At 39.8% G+C, this 17119-nt stretch overlaps 1 protein-coding gene across 3 annotated transcripts; it reads left to right on the top strand.

The window, feature by feature from the left end:
* The first annotated feature begins 10506 nt into the window (after positions 1 to 10506).
* On the top strand, positions 10507 to 16261 carry LOC133714191 (amino acid transporter AVT1C-like). 3 transcript variants are annotated; one of them, XM_062140277.1, is made up of 13 exons: positions 10511 to 10705; positions 11328 to 11549; positions 12126 to 12442; positions 13350 to 13564; positions 13754 to 13777; positions 14282 to 14462; positions 14542 to 14761; positions 14843 to 14978; positions 15083 to 15102; positions 15365 to 15504; positions 15593 to 15636; positions 15723 to 15785; positions 15929 to 16261. In XM_062140277.1, the coding sequence occupies exons 2-13, from the start codon at positions 11365 to 11367 to the stop codon at positions 16025 to 16027; spliced, it is 1644 nt and encodes a 547-aa protein (XP_061996261.1). In that variant the 5' UTR covers positions 10511 to 10705; positions 11328 to 11364; the 3' UTR covers positions 16028 to 16261. The 3 variants fall into 3 exon arrangements, with proteins under 3 accessions (XP_061996263.1, XP_061996261.1, XP_061996262.1); XM_062140278.1 differs by having other exon boundaries at positions 11331 to 11549; XM_062140279.1 differs by lacking the exon at positions 13754 to 13777 and having other exon boundaries at positions 10507 to 10705.
* The last annotated feature ends 858 nt before the right edge of the window (positions 16262 to 17119 follow it).

The following is a 17119-nucleotide window of genomic DNA, read 5'->3' on the forward strand; positions in this document are numbered from 1 at the left end:
ATCCATTTTTTTGGCTATTTTAAAAGATCCCTTACGAGACTCACTTTTCAATCGTATTTCGGCATCTCGACCGTTCAGTTTTTAGGTCCTAATGTATAGATCATTTATACAAATTTTCAATCAAATTGATGATCGTTAATGTATCGAACTAGATTAAATCAATGGACGAACCGAATCTGTCAAATCTGAACCGTTCATGTTCATAATTGTAAATCGTAGTTATGATTTATGAATGCCTTAATGATTATCAATTTGGCTGAAAATTTGCAGAGATGATCTACTCATATATATCTATAAACTGAACAGTTAATATGTGAATATGTAATCGAAAAATGGGTCTAATGAGTGATCCCTTAAAATGACCAAAAAAATGGATCCCTCACTAGAAGGGATAGACAGATAGATATATATAGGATTAAATTATGTTTAGTCCCTGTACTATGACCCTTTTTTCGTTTCAGTCCCTGACATTCTCAATTAATCTGAAAAGTCCTTAACGTCAAAATTTCCATCTGATTGGTCCCTCCCGCGTCAAATTAGGAGTTGGCCTTAGGTGAAATGTCCAATATACCCCTCTGTTATTTCTTTTTTCTTTTTAATTTTTTTTTCTTTTTCCTTTTTAATTTCTTTTTTTCTTTTTTCTTTTTTCTTTTTCCTTTTTAATTTCTTTTTTCCTTTTTTATTTTTCATTTTTCCTTTTTAATTTTTTTTTTCTTTTTTTCTTTTTTAATGACCATTGTATCCTGCTGCATCGGTAGCGCCACGTCGGCGAACCAATCTAGATCGACCCGAAACCCCAATTCTTGTTCTCCACGTCGGCGGCCCTTTTTTTTCTTTTTTCCTTTTCCTTTTTTTATTTTTCTTTTTTCCTTTTTCTTTTATTTTTTATTTTTTATTTTTCCTTTTTAATGACCATCGTATCCTGCTGCATCGGTAGTGCCACGTCGGCGAACCAATCCAGATTGACCCGAAACCCCAATTATTGTTCTCCACGCCGGCGGCCATTTTTCTTTTCCATCACTATTCTTCTTCTTCACTTCTGGTTTTGGTCAACTTGGCCATCAAAAACCATCATTTCAACCAGACCCAAAATCTAAATCACCATTTTGAGCAAGACCCAAAAACCTCAGGGTCTGAAAAAATGGTAGTTTTCAGTGAAAAGTTTCCAAATTGAGGCTTGATGTGGAGAGAAAAAAGTGAGATTTGAGTGGGAGAGAGAGAAGTAGGTTGTGAAAACAAGAGGGGAGTGGTTTAGCGGCGAATTTCCGAGCTGATTGGGATATGCTTGTGTTTGGGAGATGGCGTCGGCGATGATGGAGGCGAGGGCGGATCCCAACAGAGGGAGATGGCTTCAGAGAAGGTGAAGAAGTGATCGATCAGCTCCTAGCCTCTTGCTCTTGCTTGATGTACATCTCTGCACCTCCAAGCTAGGTCTTTGCTGGGTTTGGTTTCAATTTGGGGAGAGAAACAGATGGGTTGTGGAGTTTGATCGGAATGAGATTGGTGGGTTGAGGAAGGAGAAAGTAGGCAAAACGAAAAGAAAAAAAAAAGGAAAAAAAAGAAATTAAAAAGGAACAAGAAAAAAAGAAGAAAAAGCAAAAAAGAAATTAAAAAGAAAAAAAGAAAAAAAAAGAAATTAAAAAGAAAAAAGAAAAAAAAAAGGAGAAAAATAAATTAAAAAGGAAAAAGAAATAACAGAGAGGTATATTAGACATTTCACCTAAGGTCAACTCCTAATTTGACGCGGGAGGGACCAATCAGACGGAAATTTTGACGTTAGGGACTTTTCAGATTAATTGAGAATGTCAGGGACTGAAACGAAAAAAGAGTCATAGTACAGGGACTAAACATAATTTAATCCATATATATATATATATTCTTAGAATTTTACAGACATTTTTAATGAAACCACTATGTACAGACACTAACATTGAAATATTGAATTCACTCTACTTGGTTCAAAAAATTTCATCTTTCTCACGCTTAAATCTATAAACACGGCTTCAAATCTTTTGTCCCCATTTCCCTATCCCATTCCCTGTCTCCCTATAAAATTTTGACACTTGGCATTGTTGTCTCCTCAGCCTAACCATCTCTTACCAGCCTTACCATCAATTTCTCCTACACCAGAACTGATCTGCAGAGAGCAACCACCATGAGATATCCATGCCACCACCCTCCCAACCATACCCGCCGCCACCACCACTCCAAATCCTTTGGCTAGAACTCCAAATCAACACCTAGGTTCCACTGCCAACAACCCAGCCCTTCACCGTCGAAGCCCCACTGGAATCCCTTCTGCACAGCCATGGTTTGCCGGCCAACACACCCACAAAACAGTCCCATAGCAGTACATTGGCAGATCAATCCTCTTAGCCAGCGCAGAAAACTCCACGTTCCGCCGACGCCCCTCAAAACAGATAGCCATCGATCACAATTGCTTCTTCTCCACCAAGACAAGACCATTAACCACCCATCCGGCAACAAGCACCACGCACCGGTGAGGCCAGAGGCCTGTGCCGGCACCGGGTCGCCGCCGGAGGAGATCACTAGTGATGCGGGAAGCGTGAACACGAAAGTAAAAGGCTCCGTCAAGTGTCGAAAGCCATATGAGATGAGCTAGAATCCACTAGCAATTACGGGCACAGCCGTAAGAAACATAGAGAAATTTCTCTAATATTTGGTTTTTTATTGATAACTTCCATGAAAATTACAGTCTAAGAGGTGCCTTATATATGACACATAGCATAAACCTAATACAACTAGAAAACATAAAGAACAATTTATTGTAGACTAAAACTAGGAAACCTAATTAAATAAAAATCGGAAATAAAATCCTAGATACTAAAGAATATTACGCTTGGAATCCCAATCAAGATTTTGCTCAAGAATCCCTATATATCCAAAAGAGTAATTTATGATTAATTCCATCATTAAGAAGCCTATTTGAATACAAATTTCCAATATTCAAATTATTATTCTTAATGTGAAGACGGTTCTTTTTTTTTTAGATTTTTGGTTGAAATTGGCTAAAATCTCGTCCTACATCAGTCTCCTCCACTTGAAAAGAACTCGACCTCGATTTCCTCTTGTATGCAGCTTGATCATTAGTAGGAATAAAACATGATAAGCCATCAACTTCAATATTCTCGAAATTAAAAGGTATCACCATGAATCCAATATTGTAGACAAGTTTAGAATAAGCATCTTGAAACTTGAACTCCTCCTCTTGAAAAGGAATGGGCAATGACTTCTCCTTGGGTTGATCTTGAACACAATTAGGCATGCATGACATGGATATTGATGTGATGAATGAATCAGCTTCCTTATCCTTAATGAGTTTCTCTTCAATCTTCAAAGTTGCTTCTTCATGTTCCTTTTCACACACCTCAGAATGGTCATTCTTGACGTTCTTCCTTCTAGGCATGATTTTAATTTTGTGCGACTCCCACCTAAATAAATATGTGTTGTCTTTCCAATAACCACCTTTGACGCTTTCATGCCATGGTCTTTCAAAAAGCACATCAGTGTCGTCCATGTCAATCACATGACAAGTAATCTCTTCTTTATAAAATTTTCCCATAGAGACAGGAACTTTACAAACCTCTGTTACTTGTGCATATTCATCCTCTCCAAATGGAATCCAGTATGGATCACTCAGCTTCACTGTCGGTAATTGAAAATAATCCACAACTTTGTTTGCTACAAAGTTCTCTCGTAGACCACTGTCAATTATTACAGAGCATACCTTGTCTTTGATGACACATGTAGTTCGGAAGTCGTCGTAATCCGGAGTTGTGAATATCCAACGTTCCATGTTTCTTTTTTCTTTTTTTTTTTGGATTGATGAGGTTGTCCTAGGGCGAATCCCTTGGCATGTTCCTCTTCAACGAAACTTTCTTTGATAGATACTCTACGACCAGCGTCGTTGAGGTTGGTGGTAGTGAACTTCTCCCTTGGATCGTCGTCTGCTAAGAAGCGGGCGATACCCGCTTTGATACCAAATGATGCGGGAAGAGTGAACACGAAAGTAAGAGGCTCCGTCAAGCGTCGAAAGCCATATGAGATGAGCTAGAATCCACTAGCAATTACGGGCACAACCGTAAGAAACATAGAGAAACATCTCTAATATTTGGTTTTTTATTGATAACTTCCATGAAAATTATAGTCTAAGACGTGCCTTATATAGGGCACATAGTATAAACCTAATACAACTAGAAAATATAAAGAACAATTTTTTTTTTTGAGAATAAGAAACCTTTATTAATAAAAACCAAATTACACCATACGGGAATGACCGGTGGTGGACATGAACTCTCACTCTTTTCCCTAAAACCTAAACCAGTTATGAGTCCGTCATCAATAATGACTTCCATGAGCCGAAGGGGCCCAACCCCTAACCACCTATACCGCCCAACCTGTTACACCCCACACCCGATTTACCCCTTTTACTGAGTTGCACGAATCACTGTATGTTTTACCATTCGCGGTTATAGTTTTATCTTTTAGGGGGGTGGCTAGAAGTTGACTTTTTATGGGTTAACAATTTGAGAAAATTTCCTTCATGAAAGTTGTAGAGGACGTTAAACCGAGCGCGTGCATATGTGGTACGTAAAAATCGGAGTTCGTATGTGAAAGTTATAGCTGAAAATGTGGAAGTTACTGTTCATGATAACAAAAATATATATATGGAAAGTTACCACTGTAGGTTTCCATTTTAGGAAACCCACGGTAACTCTCCCTCTCTCCTCCCCCGACCCCTTCCCCTTTCGGCCCGAGTTGGTTCTCCTCTGATTTCTCCCTCCTCCGGCCGACCCACGACGGAATCCGGCCATCCCCAAGCTCGTCTCCTCCCCCTTGACACATTGGCGGTGGTGTTTTGTGAAGATTTGGCCGGAGAAGCTTGATTTCGCGCCGGGAAGGTAATGGTTTCAGTTTGCGATTTTTGCCGATTTCCGGCGATTCCGGCCTTCTCCGGTCACCAGACCGGCGTCGAAGGTCGGGTTTTTGCTGGAGATGATTTCCCCTAAGGTCTTGCTTCTCAATTTGCAGTGTGGAGGTCGAATCGATCGAACCCGATCCTAGGGTTCTTGAATTTTTCTGGAAAATTTTCACCGGCTTAATTGGAGCTCTTCCAGGTAAAATTGGCACTTGTTGTAGTTGAGAAAGAGATTAGGCATGTTGAGTAGGAGGTGCTGCCAAAATTTGGTGGCCATTGGTGGTGGTTGGCCGGTGGCGCGTGGGCCCCACGCGCGGCCACTGTGGGTGGCGCGTGGAGCTGCAATTTATTTTCTATTTTGGCTCCATAAATCCCTTAACGATTGTAGAAGTTTATACATGAAGTTTGGTGGATATTGGAGGGATTACGAATTGAGTATAAATGGTTAATTATCGATTTACGTGAATTCGATCGCCGAATTTCTTTCGAATTCACCTTAGAATTTTTATAGCGATGAATGAATATTATTGGAGAATTACGGATGGATTCGATGTGAATTAAGGAGTTGGTTTTTGAAGGGGGACGTTATGAATCTCAATTTCTAATTATCGTAAAGTTAATTTTCGTCCTGTAAATATATTTTTACGAGTGCTATTTGTACAAGACGAGAGGAGTCCCCATACGAGGAAAATACCGAGCGACGTCAGGATTGACCATATACTGTGAGTGGACTTTTATTTTTTTAAAGAATGATGCATGCATTTATTTAATTGGTTCCGAGGTTATAATTTGTTTATCGTATTATTTGCCCGAGCATATGGTTATTTTCAAAAATGGTTTTGGATATTTGATTATTTGAAGGTTTTATGGTGTGCGGGGTCACGTCATTGGATTATGCTTATTTTCTCTTATTCATTTATTTCCGATGTGATTTCCGGATTTATACCATTTACATTATATTTATATTCGGCGATTTGAGATTTTTATGAGATTTTCGAAATGAGATTTCGATGGAGTAAATCTCTATATTTATTTATCTCCTATTTATTTTTGAACGTGAGATTATCTTGGCGTGTGGGACACGTCATTGGAAATTCTTTTACGAGAGATGGGGAAGCCTTTTGTATTTATGGATTTACTTGGTTTTCGGATTTTCTGTTGCCATACTTTGGGTGACTATTATCATTGCTAGCATTGATCTTCCGCCTTTGTGGCGAGGTGATGGGATCACCGAAGCCCTCCGCCTTTGTGGCGCTGGTTACTGTCTCTGTGACAGTAATTCTCAAGCCCAGTATCCTATCGCTACACATAGTGGCGTAAGGGTATATTACGGGAGTAATGGGAGTACTTTAGCCTGGGAGGCTATCACCCGAGCCTGGGAGGCTCACTCGTATGGCTATCGTCTTCCCCTACTCATTATACTATTTTCGACTAGCGGGTCTAGTCCGATTTATTTAAGCCAGCGGGGCTGGTTTTATTTTCTTGAGTATCAGAGTTTCAACCTTTTCTTTTAATTGTTTGTGACTAGCGGGGCTAGTCGGTTTTCTTGGGCAGAACTTCTCTCGTTTTGGTTTCCTTAATCATTGCATGCATCGGGAGTTTTTAAAGAAATAAATGTGGGAAAGTATAAAATCCCTTTTGGTTTAAAATTGTTTATTTTTGTCCACTCACGCTAACGTTTTTTATATACTTTTCCCCTGGGCCCTTCGGTTTCAAATGCCCAGTTTACAGTGTTGCTGCTCGGCGTACAGGAGTGAGCCATAGTGACCGCATCCGCTTCCGTCATCACATTTCGTAGGTTACCTGTTTAACCTACTGTACTCTATGTTAATTTACGTTCCTAGATTTGCTCTGATTACTATGGGATTTGTGACTCAGACTTGTAATGAATGATATTTGAGGTCTACGACTTAACTTTGTGAATTGTAGTATCTTAAATCTTGGAGTTTCTTAGACTTGAAGTACTTGATACACTATTATTATTTTTGGGCTTGAGTTGGTTGAATGATGGGAGCAGGGTGGCTCCAGGATTTTGTGGTTGAATTATTAGAAGTGAAATTTGTCTTCCACAGGTTTTGGGTTATCCATTTTTAAGGGAGGTTATGCCGAAATTTTTGGTAAACCTTCTTTAAAAGTGGGTCCCGCAGGGCCACTTCAGATTCCAGGGTGGAATTTGGGGTGGGTCCTGTCACAACCTCTCGGGTTACAAGAAATCCCGAGAATCTTGATACCACCTCATAGACAATCGCCAGAAAAACCAACGCCCTCTTCCACACCGTGTCCCAAAGATACCAGACCACGTGCAAGGATCGCTCGTCAGCACATTGACCATAAGATAACATTGAAATTAAACCAATTCGTCCCCAGGAAAGACACCACATCCATGGCACCTCAAATTGACCCAACCCTAGCTCAATAGAGTAGGGACATGTGAATGACCAGAAAAACCTAACCAAAATCCTAATAAAAAACCTAACCAAAACAACTACACTAATTAAAAACTTGAAACAGCCCCACCTACCGTCTTCCTTCTCCTTAGATGGCCCGCCGGCAATCCATCTCCATAACACCGCCCCGTCAAGCTCACATCGCCGGAAAGACACAGTCCGCACAGCAAGCCACGCCGACCTCAACTGTTGTCGGCCGAAACCAGAATTAAACCCAGAGCCCGACGAGTCCACACCGAGATCCAGTGCGAAACCCGCCATGCCTTGCCGCCCGGCCTTGTCCGTCCGCTTGATCCGCCTATCAACCCATCTCAGAGAGATAGCCAGCGCCATACAATCCATGGCATACCACCGCCACGATCTGGCCTCAGGCCACCTGCTCCAAGCCTGCGTCGAATCCCAGCCACCCATCCTACACGCCTGCGCTGCCATCCGAGAAGAAAGAAACGTCGTATACAACCCAGAAGGATGGATCCGAAACCAGATACGGAGCCCCAAGCCCCCACGATCCCGTCCGGCAACACCCGCCACTCGTCGATGAGGCCGGAACCCACAATCGACGCGGAGGCGCCGCCGGACAAGCAGCAAGCTCTCCCTTGCGATTTCCAAAACCCTAAAAAGCTTCCCTGAAAACTCGGAGCGTTTGTTTTATAAAGAACAATTTATTGTAGGCTAAAACTAGGAAACCTAATTAAACCTGATTAAATAAAAATCAGAAATAAAATCCTAGATACTAAAGAATATTACGCTTGGAAGCCCAATCAAGATTTTGCTCGAGAATCCCGATATATCCAAAAGAGTAATTTATGATTAATTCCATCATTAAGAAGCCTATTTGAATACAAATTGGGAAAAACTCACAAACAGTACCTGAACTACAGACCACTAATAACTTTCGTACCTCAACTTCAAAAAATATCATTTTGATACCTGAACTTTTCACCCCGACCCAAGATTCATACCTCGGATCCACTTCGCCGTTAACTGTGTTAACTTTGCAAGGGTAAATCTGTCCGTTCACTGTTCATCTTTTTCAAAGCTCTCTCCATCACCTCTTCTCTCTCTGTTTCATGAAACAAATTACGTCTCTCTCTCTCTCTCCCTCAGTCTCTCTCAGCTCCCCTATTACACTCCTTGATTGGATTCACGGGAAGCCCCACCACAACCTCCGCCGCAGCCAAACATGATAGTGGGTCTCAATTCCTACCCCTCCCTCATGCCCAACCCCACCATAAACCCTAACAACAACACCAACAACAACTCGACTGCGATGTTGGGTAGCGGGCCGAATTCGTGTCGGTTCTAGTTCAACACGGTGGCTCAGTAGCAGCAGCTCGCATTGAAGCCACAGTCGCTGGATTCCATGAGCCCAAGCTCGTTTGACGGATCGTTGAGGCCTTGCGGCGGCAACGGAGGGTTCAACATCGACTGTTCAACGGCCTCCGCGAGGAAGAAGAAGCGAGGGAGGCCCAGAAAGTACTCCCCTGATGGAAATATTGCCTTGGGATCAATTGGAAAAGCTAGACCAAGTCACAAAACTCCCAAACTGAGAAAATAAGAAACACAAAACAAGACGAACAAGAGACTCTATGAACAAGATCCAACTTCTTCTTCTTCTTCTTCTTCTTCTTCTTCTTCTTCTTCTTCTTCCTGACGACCAAAAGGGCAATAAAGCCCACCACTATCTCCTCTGCAAGTTTAGAGAAAAGAGAAGAAGATATCGTTGTGATCCCATCCAGATCAGATAAACCCAACAACATGCATGTGGGTTAACTTTCTTCAACTCTCTTCCAGATGCAATATTATGAAGGAGTGCAAAAGCCCAGTTGATTTGGAGAAAGCGTGAATGATCGATGGAGAGCAAAGTTGGAACCAGCCAAAGAATTTTAGATTGCAAAGACATAGGACAGAATTTTCAATTTTGGAGAAGATGAACACCGAATGGACGATTCTACCCTTCAAAAGATGACGGCCCTCACATCGTTAGTGACTCCAGGTATGAATCTTGGGTCGGGGTGAAAAATTCAGGTACCAAAATGATATTTTTTGAAGTTGAGGTACGAAAGTTATTAGTGGCCTGTAGTTGAGGTACTGTTTGTGAGTTTTTCCCATACAAATTTCCAATATTCAAATTATTCTTCTTAATGTGAAGACGCTTCTTTCTTTTTGAGATTTTTGGTTGAAATTGGCTAAAATCTCGTCCTACATCAACCAGAGAGAAAACTGAAAAAAAAAACAACCCTTGCGCAAAACTGTAGTTTGCCGAGAAAGACGGAGAAATCTAATTACCGGGAATCTCTCTCTTGATTTTGGAATATTGCTAAGTTGTTTGTGTTTGATGGCACAAGAGATTCATGTTCCATGGTGTAACTATGGCATTTTTGAAGAGGAGTTCCAGACAAAAAGCCAGACAGCCGAAGAGTTGTTGTTTTAGTGTTTTGGGTGAGTTAGAGATGTTGGGTTAGAGTTAAAAGGGGTTGTAGGCTGGTAAGAGATGATTAGGCTGAGGAGACAACAATGCCAAGTGTCAAAATTTTATAGGGAGACAGGGAAGGGGATAGGGAAATGGGGACAGAAGATTTGAAGCCCGTAAAAGAATCAGAGATATATCATGATTGATGTGGTGCCTATTCGGCATAAATGCTTTTTACAAAATTTGGAAATTATGGACATGACTACACTTTGAAGTAATTAATGTGAAGTACGTGAATTGCATATGGTCTTGGCCAATACAATAATGTTTTCAATTTGAATATAAATGATGAATTTATCACGAACACGTGACAGTCTCGAACAACTTAATTCTCCACTTTGTAATCTTAGAAATACAGCAAAATGTAATTTCGCTTTTATCCGCGTGTTTCTAGATCATAACTATTTAGAATTTTATATAAAAAGAAAGCCAAATCCGCCTGAATTACAGAATTGGCAAACAATCAAAGCTCCAACGGAAAACTTACTATGTAAAAAACTACCAACAAAGCCAATTAGGTAAAAAAGTTATCAGAATTTTCCAAAAGTTACATTCATCTTTGAATTCTCTCACCTTCTCACAAATCCGAGTCACTGCCAGATAGACACAGAAGCAACCCCTCTCTCTCTCTCTCTCACACTATAAATACAAATATTTCTGAGGGCAGTCAGTGCCTGCATTCCTGCAAAGCAAAAGTAGACAGCAATCTTCTGTCTGTGTGTTACCTTTTCCCTCAGTTTCTCATTGCTTCGGATAAAGGCAGTCTTTTTTTTTTTTGCTATTCCCACCCAGTCATTGAATCTCCAGAAAGCAGAAGAATCCAAGTCATCGAACAGAGAGAAAAAGGTACGGTACTTTTCATTCTTGGGTTCTCTCTCTTTCTGGCTCTTTATTACATTCAGCTCAATCAGCGTTTTTAAATTCTGTGTCACACTCTGGTTTGGTTTCCGAGAAAACCGAGGACACAAGAGAATGGATTCCGGAGCTTATTCAGGTTTCAATATTTGGCTTGATTTTCGCGGAAGCCAAACAGAGTGTTATTACATGCAGGGAGACCTTTTGACATCTTCAAACTCTCTCTGCTAGAATTTCTGCTGAAGTCGTGTTTCAGTGTGTCTCTAAAAATATGACCATATTCTAATTCCAATCCCCTCAAAACCTGTTTGGTCTTTTCTTTCATGCAATGCATTTTTCACATTTTTGGTCTCTCTCTCTCTCTCTCTCTCTTTTTTTTTGGTGTGATTTTTAGTCTGAGCTGTTAGTGCCATATAAGCTTATCTAATTAGCTGGCTATTTGAATAATTTTCTGGTTTTGGTACAATTTTGGGGTCTGTTACTCCCATAAACAAAGCAATGTGTTTTAGCCTAACTTTGTTTTCAAGTCTGATAATTGACCCTATAAATCTGAAAAAAGCTGTGTATAAATCTTATGAAAGCTGTGATTGATTGTTGTGTGTATGATTTGAAGAAGGGTAAGTATTTGAGAGGGAGATTTGAATAAGGAGATGAAGAACTCGGTGTCGGATCGCAGTTTTTACATTGACAGTGAAGAAGAAGATGATGAGGAGAAGGACAACAAAAGCATAGAAGACGCGAATGATTCTGATTCTTCGGGTTCGGAAGCCGAGCACCGCCGGCAGCAGCAGATTCAGCCCAGTTCTTACAATACCCAATGGCCTCAGAGTTACAGGTTCTCATCTCTCTCTGTTCTTTTGCTCTGTTTTGCTCTTTGAAACTTTTAGCTGGTTCTCTAATTGTCCATGATTTTTCATTATTACCCTGCTTTTTTACCACACTGGAGTATTTTTCAGAGACTTTTTGTAGGGATTAGATGCCAGCTTTCTATGTTTTTGTTTGGATTTGATGATGATGAAGTCTTACTATGAATAGTAATCTTGCATAAAGATATTAGAGGCAAAATGACAAATTTAGCTAAAATTTCAGTTGGCATCTCTAAGCTTTGGGAGCTGCTTCATTATTTGGCTGGCTTTGACATATTGGATCATTGAGGCTAGAGGTAAAAACTTAAAAACTGTAGTTTTTCCTTGGAAAGGGAAAGTGAGATTGGTGACACTTCGGGTATTTTCTTGATGGAAAGGGTGCTAATGACAAGTACTTTTGCTTAATCGCTTTCTTATATAGGGAAAGTAAGATCTGTGAGTCTTGTTGCTTTTGTACAATGATTGCTTACTGTTGGATAAAAGTACTGAATGAGAATTTGTATCTTCAGCTCCAAATACTTACAGTTTCTTGATTACTGTTTCAGGCAATCCATTGACCTGTATAGTAGTGTGCCATCCCCTGGAATTGGGTTTCTAGGCACTCCTTCACTGTCAAGATTAGGAAGCTCGTTTCTTTCCTCATCACTAACGAGAAGGCACACTCCCGAAACATTACCTTTTTTGGCAAAACCTACGGTACCAACCCTTGCTGAGCAACAACAGCAGAGACGAAGTTCTCATTCTCTACTTCCACCAATTTCTTCAAGGAGGTCTTCAGTAAAAAAAGATGATAAATCCAGGATTTCTCATGAACATCATCCAATGCCTCGCCACAGCTCATTCGCGCAAGCTGTGGTTAATGGTAAGTATGGCATATGTTATTAGTCATTCCTCACATTTACTGCAATCATTTATTCGTTCATAAAATTCCTTCACTCTCCTTCATTTAAGCCTAATTATTTCTTGGTCATTAATCAAATCTCTTTCTATTACGTAGAAATAGTTTAAAGCGCTTTCCGGGTTACTTCTTACAGAAGCACACGATTACAGTAAGCACAAACCCAAAACATGGAGATTGCAACTAGATACAGCAACAACTAGAAACCACTAGATAGCTTCATTATATGCCAGCAACTCAATTTCAAGGACCACATAGCCAATCATGTGATATTAAATAAACCCAATAGTGGATATTGATTACTTTGTTGCCATCACCCAGATTCACATTCTCAAGATAAAGTCTCTCAAAACCCGTCAAAAGTTCCAAAACCTTTTGCGTAATTTACTCACCAAACTGAACTTTTTGAGCTTGATCTGGTGCTAATGTCCATATACAAGACCTGCACGTAGATGCATCCTAATTAGCTAATGCATACTCCAAGTTCCCAAATTAGTGTGATGTATAAAATATAACAACCAGAAAACTTGCTCAAATCTGACAAACAGATTGTTTTACACTTCATGTAGATGAATAATATATAATTTGTTTGTAGTGCAGAAAATAGCTCATTGCTTCGTCCATAGCCTATTATTGTCTTCAATTATGGGCATTCAAACAAAGAAGCAAGCCTGTATTTATTATCTTGCATGAGTTTTGTGGTGGCTTAGAACATCATAGCACATGGTGCACATGACAGGAACTAACTTGGAACAAAACTGCATGGGTGCCAATTAACTTGTCTGTCCAGTGCCAAATAACTGTTTAACCTTTACGGTTTAAAAGTTACCCCCACTTGATCAGGCTTCACTCATAGATTCTATTGATTCAGGAATCAATGTTCTTTGTGGAGTGGGAATTCTATCGACACCATATGCACTCAAAGAAGGAGGATGGATCGGGCTTTCCATTTTGTTTATTTTTGCAGTGCTGTCGTTCTACACTGGATTGCTTCTGCGTTACTGCTTGGATAGTCAACCTGGGCTTGAGACTTACCCAGACATTGGCCAAGCTGCATTTGGTAAACCTGGCCGAATTGCTATCTCGGTAAGCTGGCTTTTAGTATCCATTACTGCAAAAGTCTTATGTAGTTTGTAGAGCAATGTGCATTTACTGGATGTGTTGTGTTCTTAGACTGTTAATCTAAAGTTCTAAACTATACATTTAACCAAATCAAATTAAGAAGTATATCACAGATTTCAGTGTTTAATTTAAATACTCTTTTTATGCCTGCAGATAGTACTGTACGTTGAATTATATGTAAGTACAGCTGGCTTGACTGAGTGAGTATTTTCCTTATTGCTTTGGCTGAAAAGTGAGTATTGTTTTTCTTTCTTTTAAAATTTACTCATGATTGCAAAAGAAAGAAAGAGAGCAATGGGAGATGAAAAAAAGGGATTCCAGTGGAGCCAATCCTTTTATTGCCTGGTGCCACATCTCGATCTGGTTGATTGAGTCTTATCCCCTTTAAAACTTTGTTCCACATTCTGGATCTGATGTTTTTTGGTATTAGTGTTTTTAACTAATCCATCACAGAAATGAGTGAAGTAAAGCCAAGGTGCCTATGGTTGCTCTGTGTCTTGGTGCTTAGTTACCACAGTTTCCAATTTGTCTGTGTAGAAACAATCACCTATTCACCTCATTTAATACTCCTACAAATTTTATGATTTTGAATACAAATCATCTTTTAAATGCAGAGTCTTAGTTCACTTTTAAATTTTAATGCACATGGATCACCTATTATGAATTTTTATCTACTTGCAGGCTTGTTGCATAGAATATATAATCTTGGAGGGTGACAACTTGTCTTCGCTATTCCCAAATGCACACCTGAACTTGGGTGGATTTGAGTTAAATGCACACGTTTTGTTTGCAATTTTGACCGCCCTTGCTGTTCTACCTACTGTTTGGCTTCGAGACCTCAGTGTTCTTAGCTATATCTCAGGTGAGTTTTAACAAACCCAATTTGATGTACACTCTGAATCTTTTGCAAAGTTCTGACATTATGCTTCTTTTGGTTCCAGCTGGTGGAGTTATTGCGTCGATCTTGGTAGTGCTTTGCTTGTTTTGGGTTGGTCTAGTAGATGGTGTTGGCTTTGAGAGCAAAGGGACTCCACTGAACCTTGCAACTCTTCCTGTTGCTATGGGTCTCTATGGTTACTGCTACTCAGGACACGCTGTATTCCCAAACATTTATACTTCATTGGAAAAACCAAACCAATACCCTGCAATTCTCTTAACATGGTAAATTAGCAAATTCACCTTTGGCAATTTTTCTTGTCATTCCATCATTTTATTTTAATTGATCTATTATTTTCCATGTAGCTTTTGCATATGTACTTTCATGTATGCTGGAGTTGCTGTCATGGGTTACACAATGTTTGGAGAAGCAACACTGTCACAGTTCACTCTCAACATGCCTCACAATTTGGTTGCCTCAAAGATCGCTGTGTGGACTACGGTATATGCTAATAAAATTTCTTGCTGTGGATGTTCTTTCTGTGTGTTTCGAGAGGAAATGTAGTGGTTGCTAACATAAAATCTGTTCTTCATGTGCTTTTGCAGGTAGTCAACCCATTTACCAAATATCCTTTGTTGCAATTTACGCAGATATTGTATGTTAACTGATGCACCAGCACGCACACACAGACACGCACACGCACAAGCACATATAACTCTGCAGTTGATCATTCAACTGGAGTGCAATATCAGGAAAAACAAAAAAAAGCAATCCTTCAGCTTTTCTGAAATACATCACGAACTGAAATTGAACTACATCGCATAGACACAAATAAAAAAGGAAAAGATAGCAAAAAACTATATACGTCTCTCCTTAATTAGAACCACATATGCATTAACTATATCTCCCGTGGCAATGAGTCTGGAGGAGCTGGTACCATCAGACAAATCTCGCACGTACTCTATCTTTATTAGAACAGGGCTGGTGCTCTCTACCCTGGTGGTCGGTCTTTGTTTACCTTTCTTTGGTAAATCTCCCTTGAACATTCTTCATTGGCCTTGCTATTCCATTAGTACAATAGTTTTTACCGCTTCGATTATTTGAACTTGTCGCAGGTCTCATGATGTCATTGATCGGATCTTTATTCACAATGCTTGTAGTAAGTTGATTTATGTTTGCAATCTAACCACTTTGTCTCTTCTAGTGGCAGCAACTCTTTTTACTAACCAAATATTTTTACTGCAGGCCTTGATACTTCCTTGTGCTTGTTATCTGAGTATCCTCAAGGGACGAGTAACTCGTTTTCAGGTAAATGTGTTACTTACACTTGACAGACAAGAAACACAAACACAAGCGCTTTCATGTGATCATAATGTTTTACCTCTTGTTGATTTTATATACTCTGTTTGCTTCACTGGTTTTTAATAAGCTTCTGTTTTTCCCATTTGCAGATGATACTTTGTATTATAATTATTACAGTAGGTGTCGTAGCATCTGGTTTCGGAACATATTCAGCTGTAACTAAAATCGTAGAGAATTTGAGCAGCTGAAGTTTTTGGGGACATTACTTTTCTGGAACAGTGAGAGAACACCATGATTCTGTAATCTAGATTCGTAAGAGTATTGTATAATCTCATGGTGTTCATTTGCAATTTTGAGTTACATCTAAGTTATGTATCCCCCATCCCTACTTTAATTGTTTCCATAATTTGCAGTAATACATTTTGGTATTCACCGTTAAATAAGTTAGTACCACCATTTGACTAGTGGTATAATACAATTCATCCGTGATCCCTTGTATACTTCAGTGAAGATAACTGTAAAGATTTTAGGGTTTGGCAAGAGCCCTACGCCTAGAAAGGGAAGAGGGGAGGGAGGACAAGAGTTGAAGTCGGATCGGTTAATACTCCATCGATAGTGTTACCCTTAGTTGCCCGTGCATTTGTGACCATTTTTTCAAACTCTGGCCTACAATAATATTTAAATTAATGTTTTAAGAGTCGCTAGGCGGTAAGCAGGCGATAGAGAGAGACTTAATGTCTAATCATGGATTATCTAATTAAAATAAAAAGCTTCAATTAACAATAATTGATTGAAAACACGGAGATAAAATTAAGTATATAATGAGTATTTAAGTATTTAATCCAAAAAGAAAATACTTGAGACTTTATTTTTAAACACGTTATACCTAGGCGTCACCTAGATTAGTCGAGACGGCTGACCACCTTCTAGCGCCTAGGTAGCCGCGCAGAGAGATTTTTAACTATAAATGATTGTGAAATTTGATCGGAAATCTCCACCCGCACGACTAACATCAGAGCAAGCAAATCTCATTACCTAATAATATCATGATTTTTTTTTTTTTTTTTAGCTTGGTGTTGAGAGGTTCATTTTTGTGCAATACGAAATGAAAGAAGACGCCGTTACTTCAACGACGGAAGAAAAAAAAAAAAAAAAAAAGCGCGCGATAACGAACTGCTGTCCGACGTGGCAGATGCGCGCGCTCAGCAAATTTTGACTGCGCCGCTCTGTTCCTTTGATCCGACGGTCAATGCGAGTCCCCAGTCCGTTAGGTTAGTTAGGTCACGCGGGTCCCACCCAACTCTCCGTCACCATCCTAAACCCTCGACCTCTCTTTTTGC

This window comes from Rosa rugosa, chromosome 6, assembly GCF_958449725.1.
Source record: "Rosa rugosa chromosome 6, drRosRugo1.1, whole genome shotgun sequence".
Classification (NCBI taxonomy): domain Eukaryota; kingdom Viridiplantae; phylum Streptophyta; class Magnoliopsida; order Rosales; family Rosaceae; genus Rosa; species Rosa rugosa.

Coding starts and splice junctions, on each gene's coding strand:
- LOC133714191 (XM_062140277.1), top strand. CDS start 11,365: ATGAAGAACTCGGTGTCGGATCGCAGTTTTTACATTGACAGTGAAGAA. Junction 13,778..14,281: donor TACTGTACGTTGAATTATAT/GTAAGTACAGCT, acceptor ATCTACTTGCAG/GCTTGTTGCATAGAATATAT. Junction 15,505..15,592: donor TCTTTGTTTACCTTTCTTTG/GTAAATCTCCCT, acceptor AACTTGTCGCAG/GTCTCATGATGTCATTGATC.